The sequence below is a fragment of the Pteropus vampyrus genome, unplaced genomic scaffold (genome assembly GCF_000151845.1).
Source record: "Pteropus vampyrus isolate Shadow unplaced genomic scaffold, Pvam_2.0 Scaffold167, whole genome shotgun sequence".
Taxonomy (NCBI): domain Eukaryota; kingdom Metazoa; phylum Chordata; class Mammalia; order Chiroptera; family Pteropodidae; genus Pteropus; species Pteropus vampyrus.
The window spans coordinates 2,006,927-2,015,797 of NW_011888948.1; the positions used below are offsets into that span (position 1 = coordinate 2,006,927).

At 38.9% G+C, this 8,871-nt stretch overlaps 1 protein-coding gene across 6 annotated transcripts in view; it reads left to right on the top strand.

Moving 5' to 3' along the window:
- The first annotated feature begins 14 nt into the window (after positions 1 to 14).
- RNASEH2B (ribonuclease H2 subunit B) overlaps positions 15 to 8,871 on the top strand; it is a 64,034-nt gene continuing 55,177 nt past the window's right edge. For 2 of the 6 annotated variants that reach the window (XM_023536690.1, XM_023536688.1), the window contains exons 1-2: positions 131 to 182; positions 2,355 to 2,486. In XM_023536690.1, coding sequence (XP_023392458.1) covers positions 146 to 182; positions 2,355 to 2,486 — 169 coding nt within the window. In that variant the 5' untranslated portion in view covers positions 131 to 145. The other 4 variants (XM_011370327.2, XM_011370329.2, XM_011370328.2 and 1 more) reach the window with 4 other exon arrangements.

An 8,871-nucleotide genomic window follows, 5' to 3' on the forward strand; every position in this document is an offset into this window, starting at 1 on the left:
GCTGCAGCAGCCGGGCCCGCGTGCGGACTCCTAATAGGTCGAAAGCTAGGATCCAGCAGGCCCGAATGGCCTCGGAGACTGCGCGGTCTTAACATGGCTCCTGCCCTGAGACAAGCCTTAGATGGTGAGGAAGCGGGGAAGCAGGATGGTGGTAGCGGTTAGGACAGGAGCGATTCGGGCGGGTAGGTAATGACAGGAGTACTGCAGCCCGGCCTCTTAGCCTCCCGCTCGATTATGACCAGCCATTCAGGGCCTTGGGATGACGGACGGACAGTCTGTTGTCACACATGATGGCAGCATAAAAGGAGTTTGGGACTAGGGTGTGCAAGCCAGAAAGGTTCGGCCCTTTTATAGAATTATACATTTATATGATGGCATAACATTGGAAATAAGAAAAATCTATTTAATTTTGTATTTAATTTTGAGATCTAGCTCACCAGGTGCTGTATTTGCTGATGATAATATATTTGCCCAGTAGGTTTTTATGGTGGATATTAAAAATTGTTACATGACAGTTTGTCAGTGTTTTTGTATGTTTAACATTTTCTTCCTTTATAAAGAAACAAATACATACAGTAAAGTGTACACATTTAAGTGTTTAACTCAATGAGGCTTCATATGTATGCACCCCTATAACCGTCCTCCAGGTTAAGATGTAGAGCTTTTCAGCAAGCTCCTCCTGGCTGTTGGTAGATAAGCCACGGTAACCTCTCTGCTGACCTCTGTCACCAGAGATTCGTTTTGCCTGTTTGGATCAGTGTGTGCTCCTTTGTGTCTGGCTCCCTTCACTCAGCATTATGACTGTGAAATTCGTCCATATTGGTTGTTGCAGTTTGTTGGTTGGTTTGTGTTTTCATTGATGTGTCTATTTTATTGTTTGAATATCCAGAATATTTATCTCCTCTATTGTGGGTGGCCCTTTGGATTGTTTGCAGTTGGTAACTATTATGAATTGCACTTCTAAGGTAGACAGAGGCATTCATTTCTCTAGGGCGCACCTCCAGAAGAGGAATTGCTTGTCCTGGATACTTGTATGTGCAGCTTTAGTGGACACTGCTAAACGGTTTCCCAAAGTGGTGGTTTGATTTACACTCCCACCAGCAATGTATGAGAGTTCCTTTTGCTCCACATCTTCATTATATGTTTATATAGTAAAACAGTGCAAAATTTAGGATTTTGGCAGACTCTAGCAAAGAACTACCACTGTACATGCTTTACATTAGAAAAATCCTCTCCTCGCTTTTGTCACATCAGTGAGGTTTTAAGGGTAGTGCATTATTATTCAAATGCACACAATGGCTGAGGATAATATAAGTTTATTTTGTTCTGTATTGACATTTTATTTTTAAAGTGTGTGTCCTCGTATTAAACACAAAAACCTTCAAAATAATTAAATATAGATCACATCCCTGATAATTGTAGGTTTACTACGTATACTGCTCTGAGAAGAGTTTCAGTTCAGTTCCTGTTCAAAGCTGAGATGTACTGTGACCTTTGAATTCACTGGCGGAGGATGAGGCAGCTGTTACGGAACTGAGTGGCCAGGCAGACTGTTCTGTGACAACTTAAGCTTCATGCTCCTGTAATTCTTCTTGCTGGCCTTTAGTGACACCTGCAGGCTCTGAGGGTACAAACACTGGTGGTTTGATAGTTACTGCAGTACAAAAACGCTTCTCAAAACTTGAAGGAGAGAATAGGTCACCTGCAGCACCCCACCACCAGAGTTCCTGATTCAGTGGCTCTGGGGTAGGCCTGACAGTGTTCATTTCTAAGAAGTTCCCAGGTGATGTTGATGCTGCTGGTCTGGGGACCACACTAAGAACCACTGTAATGAGACCAGCTCTTGAGAGCTGGATTTGTAGATAGGAAAGGCCATCCTGAGATTTAGCTCTCTTTGTGGTGGGCTGGAATTTACATAGCCAGGTAGTGCATGTAAGCTCAGGGTATTTGTTTTTTTGTTAGGATATCAGCTCCAGTAAGTTACACATTTGCGAGGAGGAGACTACCCTTGGCTGCGTGAGCACCATAGTTACAGTAAAGTTGGACCCTTAGTAAAGAAAACAAAGATTATGTAAGTTTTTAAAAAATATTTGGTGGAAGCAGCCTGTGTTCAGTTTTAGAAAACTTCTAGTAGAAGAATCTGAAGCGCTTACTCTATATAGTGGAAAGTGAGCACAGGGAACAGACGTTAGAGATTTATCCATGAGACAAATGTAAAAGCCACTGAACCTTGAGATGACACTTTCCTCAACATTTAATTCATGTTATTTATCGAGTTGCCTACCATAGCATTGTGTTATATCTTGAAGAGTAAATTAAAAAGTACTATGTAGGTCTCTTTGACTCATTTTTAGTTCCTCTGAAGAAGTCAAATATTCCAGAAAAGCAAAAGCTGGAACTTGGAAGGGATACTTGTGAGGTAGTCAGACTTGGGGCCTCTATTTTCATAGGCCCATGGAGACAGAACTGCCTCTCTTTTCAGCAAGGTAAGCATTTCTTGTAGTTTAGGATGGTCTTAAATGTTTCTCCAAAATGGCCTGGGAATACTAGCCTATTTGCAGTTTTAGTTACTATAAGAGACTATTAACATCTCTACTTTTTGGAATATAGTAGAAGTTTCCAACCCTCTTTGCTGCCCTAAAAATAAATATTTAAGTCATATTTTCAATATTTTTCTCTAGGCCAAGTTTTGTATGCTTGTCAGTTCTACAGAGTTAAGTGTAGACACTCATATGAAGGGCCCGCTGGGAACAGACTCACTAAGTGTAGGTTCAGAAACCGCGTTGCTTGTTTTTGTGCCTGGACCCTGTTAACTTAGCCTTCTCTAAGGAAATGTTAAGACATTGGGAAACCCTAATGTTGTGTGAGGAAAAAAAGCAAGGACAGAAATGATCCTGGGACCATTGAAAAAACCTCATTTGAGTCCACTTAAGCTGAAAGCACCCCTTAATCAGCCCCTGATCAAACTGGACTTCAGATTTCATCTTCAACTATAGAGAAGTTTTGCAATAAACTTTAGCTTTTTGGGAGATAAGAATCCCAGGCCTGGCTGCCTACCTTAGACAGTCCAAATATAGTAAGAGGCCTATATGAAGCGCTGCCGTAATCATAAATAATGGTATCAGATTTGTTTCTCCAAATGGAATACAAAAATAGATTTGAAAGCATTGTATGAATGCAAGTCTATGTGCTATGCTCTCATTAAAGAATTAAAAGAAATTTTAATGGAAAAACGAATTTTCCTATTTAATGATAGAGAAAATTTATCAGTGCTATTTCTGATTAGAGTCTTGTAGCTTTTTAATAAGCATACAAGAACACCTCGTTTGAAAAAAAAGTAAATGTGGCAAAAGAAGAATTACTATAGACTTAAATGACTTTTCAATGAACCTAAAAAGCAAACAAAACTTTTTTCCTCCTTTACCTAAGTGCACATGGTTAATCTCAGAAGGAAACTTTAAGCAGGTTTTTTGTTCTTTGTCAAACTGTTTGCATGTATGTCTGTTTGTGTTTAGAAATATACCTTGTGGGCTGAAAGTTTCCTTAATTTCAGAAGAGCTTATTCACATGGGAGGAACCTGCACTTAGTTTGGCCAGCGATACAGGGGACCTGGCCAATTCAAGGGCTGATTTTAGACAATCTCTGAATAATTAAGCTCAGCTTCTTGGAAGATATGTCATTTACTGAATAGTCGTCTGCAGGCCATCAGCAGTGTGGGATTCTCTGAATTTTCCAGCACGGAGCATGTTTTAACATTTTCCACATGAATCCTGAGTCTGGCTTTGTCTTTATGAAACGTTTTTTTGGTGGGAACCTGACTGACCTTTCTCAGATGGCCACTGGATCTGCTCTCCTTGCTATTTGAGCACGTTCTGAAGTGGATGGACTTAAATCAGTTGCCAGTTGGTGTAATTAGGCTGTTTCCAGAGCCTGATCTTGTCCTGCTAATAATTGTTCCAAAAGACCTGGGACATTTATAAGTAAGAACTGGTGACTCCCTCATATTTATCCTTCAGGGCAGAAAAAAAAAAATTATAAAAGAAAGTAAGCGATGTTCATAATTTTTATTTGAATAGCAGGATAGGGGCTGCATGAGTTTTTCCCAGTATCCTCTGAACTTTAAGCATGATGTGAAGATACCAGCAACTCACCAATATTCTCTAAAGCCTGGCTATAATAAAACACACCTTAAACTAGATTTATGCTATTGATTAACTCTGTGTTCTTGGACAAATTGTATCCTCATTGTAAAGCCTCAATTTCCTCACGTCTACAATGGGAAGAGCAGTACCGGTCTCATGGGGTCGATGTCCAGTTGGTTTGAGTTACAGTAAGCTCTGTTTCACACCCCAAGGTCTTAGCCTGGGGCTTGGGACAGAGTAGCATTCAGTAAACATTTACTGAAAGAATAAACCTCGCACATTCCATTTCTTCCCGCAGTGTTCTTTGTTTATGCTGTCCTTTTCCTTCTCCTTTCACTTCTATGCAAATTCTACCGGTTCTTCAAGGCTCGGTTCAACTTTAGTTTCTGTGAAGCTAAGCCATTTAATCTGCTCCAACTTCTCTCTCTCTCTCTCTTTTTTTTTTTTTTTTTTTTTAAAACCCAATACTTTTTTTTTTCCTGGCCCCCCCCCCACCTTTCTCCATGTTCTCTGCCTGCCAAATGCCTACTTAGCCTTTAAACCATTGTGTCACCTCCTCCATGAAGCCTTCCCTCTCAGTCTCACCCCCTGTTAGTATGCAAGTTAGTGGTACCCCTTCAATCAATTACACATTTCATCGTGATTATTCAGTTTACTATCATTTTTATATAACTGTTTTGAGCACCCAATACATGGCAGTAGGTAGGTGCATTCTCTCTGGGTACCTACCCACTGTTAGCTTCTCAGTGGTGAGCACCTTGTCCTTAAGCTTCAGAGACCAGCTTTGCTCAGTGCCTCTGAAAGCAGAGCATGCTACTTAGAACTTCCAGCCTTTTGTTCAGAGATCCTTTTCATTTGTTTTTTAAAATATTATTAAAAGTGACTTTCTTTCCTAGATATGTTTGTCTGCTGAAGTGGAATGGACTACCTGGTGATAGGGTCAGATATTCATGTTCTGATGCCTGCGTTGCCGTCCACTTCTGAAACAGATAGGATCCAGGCTGACCGAGGTCTCTTTAGCCAGAGCTGATTTCCCTGCGAGTACATAAAGTCCCAACAATGTTGAGTGAGGCTCTGTAGTGATCAGTTGCTCAGTTTTGAGCAATTAACTCTTCATTTACACACTTTTCTCCTAGTATTTTTTTAGTGACTTTAAAAATTAGAATAGTACTACATACCCAGTAAAGAACTTTTAATAATGCAGAAAAATGTAAACAATTTGTCCATCAAATGCCACTTAGAAATAACAATTTGGGTAATATTTCTTTCTAGTCTTTTTATGTTGCATTTATCACAGAATAAATTCTGTTTTTTTTTTCTCATTTTTCTATTTCTGCTTCTGTTTCGCTGTTTACTTTCTATGTATTTACTAAAACACTCACTAAAATAATCAGGGATGTTGGACTTGTAGAAGAGTACTATATGGTTTTATTCTCTGTACTTAATGATAGAATTAGAAAAAGACAGTTAAATTGGTTTAATAGATAGCTAGGGGACGGATTTTTTTCTCTTAATTTTGGTAAAGATAGAAACACTCAGCCATATGAACAAAGTTGACAACGAATTTGTAGGTCACACTTTGAGCACTGAAGAAGCTTATTATGAGTTTATATTGTAACAAATATACCAAATAAATATTGCTTTCACAGGGTAGATAACATATTTAGAATGGATTATCTTTAAGAGTGGATAAAGACTGAAAATAAAAATAGATGCAAGGGAGGTGGATATAAAATAGCTGTATCCAGGGATGGGCAGGCTCCACTATAAGCACAAGGTGGGAGAGAGGGCGGACAGAGGGGTACTTAAGAGTAGGGGGTGCTTTCCTGGAGGAAGGAAAGAGTGAGGATAGACAGCACAAGAACAAGCCACTGCCATCACTCACCAGTGTGACTGCGCTCTGGTCAGGAGCATGATCCACTCGTGACCAGCTTGTTTCGGTCGAGCATTCTGAGTTTTTCAGTTATTGATGATTTCTTTGACTAGGTGGCATACAGTAACGGCAGAGGCTTGTTTGTATAGAGAACTACATTTTGGCTGTAATTTATAGTCTCCTTCATTTAGCCAGGGTTTATGTAAGTTTTAGGAAGCCCATCTCCTAGGCCTGTATCTTATAGCTCTTATGCTTTTGCTATACACCTTGATGTATGTTATTATATTTGACCTTCACAATGATCTTGGGACGTAGTCAGTGCAAGCTTTATTATCACCATTCTACAAGACTCAGAGAAGTCAAATAATCTGTCCACCACTCAATAGGAATTAAGTGGCATAGACTGCCAACTCACCCATGTCCTCTGGGACTCCTGCTATGTGCCAAAGGCCAGTCTGCTCACTGAATGACTGTTGGAGAGATGGGAGGACCAGGAAAGGCTGAGGTTCTCTCTGTTGTTGGTTGGATGACCAGGGACTGAACATACCTTTCCTGGAGCCAGCCCTGGTTGTCATTAGTCATCTCAGTCAATTCTGTCCTTTCTACCTGTCTAGAATTTTCCTGCTTCCCCGATATTTCAAGACCTTAGCACTCTCTCTGTATATAGCTGGTCTTTGTGGCCCTGAGTTGGCTGCCGCCCTGAAGTCTTTCATCAGTTTGTTCTTCAGTGCATAGGGCATTCCCAGAAACAAGGCTGTTGATGAGGCAGCTCTGGAAGAATAGAGATTTTATCTTGCTCAAGGCCAGTTTTTATATATTTTTTCAAAGCTTCAAAATTAAAAGATATTCTTAGAAGAACGTATTACTTCAGAATTATCTTTCTAGTGCATGCCTTTCTCTAGCTTTCTTGGTTTGTTCTTGGTAGTGTTTGGGGAAGCTGAGCTTCAGAGTCAGGAAAATGACCCAGAACTCTTTGATGGCAGTGCTAACATCTTGGGAAGGGAAGGCATATAGTTATTGCTGAAATTAGCATTTTTGGAAGCAGCTAGTAACTTGAACAATTTGCTGATTTGTCTTGCATATATTATATTTGTGTCCTAGCAAATGGTTCTAAGGAGGTATCTCTGGCAATCAGGCAGAAGGGAACCAGGGGTTCTGAATATATTCTAATGGCTAATGTCTAAAGAAAATGAACAGGACTCATTTAGAACACAGCATGAGAGCGATACTCTCATCATTTTTTTTTGTCCTGTTAGATCTTCTTAAGAAACCCGAATAGCTTTGATACGTATCTAAAAATAAAGTGAATAGTGCTATGGTATCTGTTCTTTCCTCTCCATGTAACGGTGAGTATGTGTTCTCAGAGCTTATCTGCTGTGTGCCAAAAATCAGACAGGGCTATGAACAAATGTCCATTGCTTCCAACTCATAAGAACACTTGGCAAAAAAAAAAGTGGCTCTCTCTCTCCTGTCTCATGTCTTTGAAGTTTAAACGATATGAAGAAATTTTCTTAACTAAGAGAGTGATAAGGAAGAGCTGCCAAGTTTAAAAACTGGTTGACAGATAAGTTCAAGTCAACTATAGAACAACCCACACTATATGGTCTGTAAATGAAAAATAATGTTCCATTTTGGCTTGTACAATGTTTTATGACTAACTTTTCAAAATTATAGAATGGTTAAGTCTATGCGTTGATAACATCTATATACCCTAATTTTAAGCATTAAAATGTCACATATAACTTGAGGATATATGTAGCTGTATATAAGATATTGTAATCTCTAATAGGAAGATGAGTTTTCATGTCATTGGTAAGACTTAATCTTTTTTTTTTTTTATCACTAGATGTTTCTTATATTCCATAACAAATTTCTCTCATTCTTTCTTTATGTATTTTTTGATTCTGCCTTTTTCTCTTTCTTGCTTTCCCCAGCGTCCCCTTCCTTCCTTTTCCTTCTTCTGTACCCTTGGCACTGTGGGCTACTGGCTGAATTGGAGTAGGAGCAGCTGATTACATGACTCTTAGGTCCTCGAGGCTGAGGAGGACAGAACAAGATGGGCAGATGAGTTTGAGACGTTTGTGTCATACCAGAATAATTATTATGCTTTGGAGCTGCACTTTGTGTTTTCTGAGTTAAGAAGGCTGAGATTTGAGATGGAGTTTCTCTAAGGTGTCATAGTTTAAAATGTTGCTTACCTGAGGTTAAATCTTGCCTATCTATACAGTTGAAAAGCTCTGCAACCTTGGACGGGTTTCTTAACTTTGGACAAGTTTCTCATCCAAAATAGGAATTAAAAAAGTAGGAATTAAAATAGTAGAAATTAAAATCCTCATAGAGATACTATGATGATTACATTATGTAATTTATATAAAGGACGTTGCCTGGTATAGATAATACCTTATACATATTAGCTATTGTTTGTTATTTTACATTCAGTGAACACAGTTGTCTCAAGTTCAAATGTCTGAAAAGTAGGAATCAGTTTTGTTGTTGTTGTTGTTGAAGTATTTAGATCAAGATGAGCTGCTAGAGTTAGTAGTCACCAGTGGGACATAAAATTGATACTTTACAGAGAACACAGAGACTGTAAGAAAACTGCTATGGAATTATTTTGACATAAGAAACTAAAGTCGCAGGGCTTGAGATAATTGGAAAGTTTGATATTATTGAATCTGAGATGGCCACAAAGACTCAGTACCTGTTTCTGATTTGTCAGAATTTTTTTCTGTTTTTGTAAAAACACTCTTTTAGCCAGCATGGCTTATGTCATCTGTTATGTAAGAGAAAACAGTCAAAAAAAGAAAGTGTAAAATTTACTCTTTAAAAAACATAATGTGAAATCTTGTTTTATT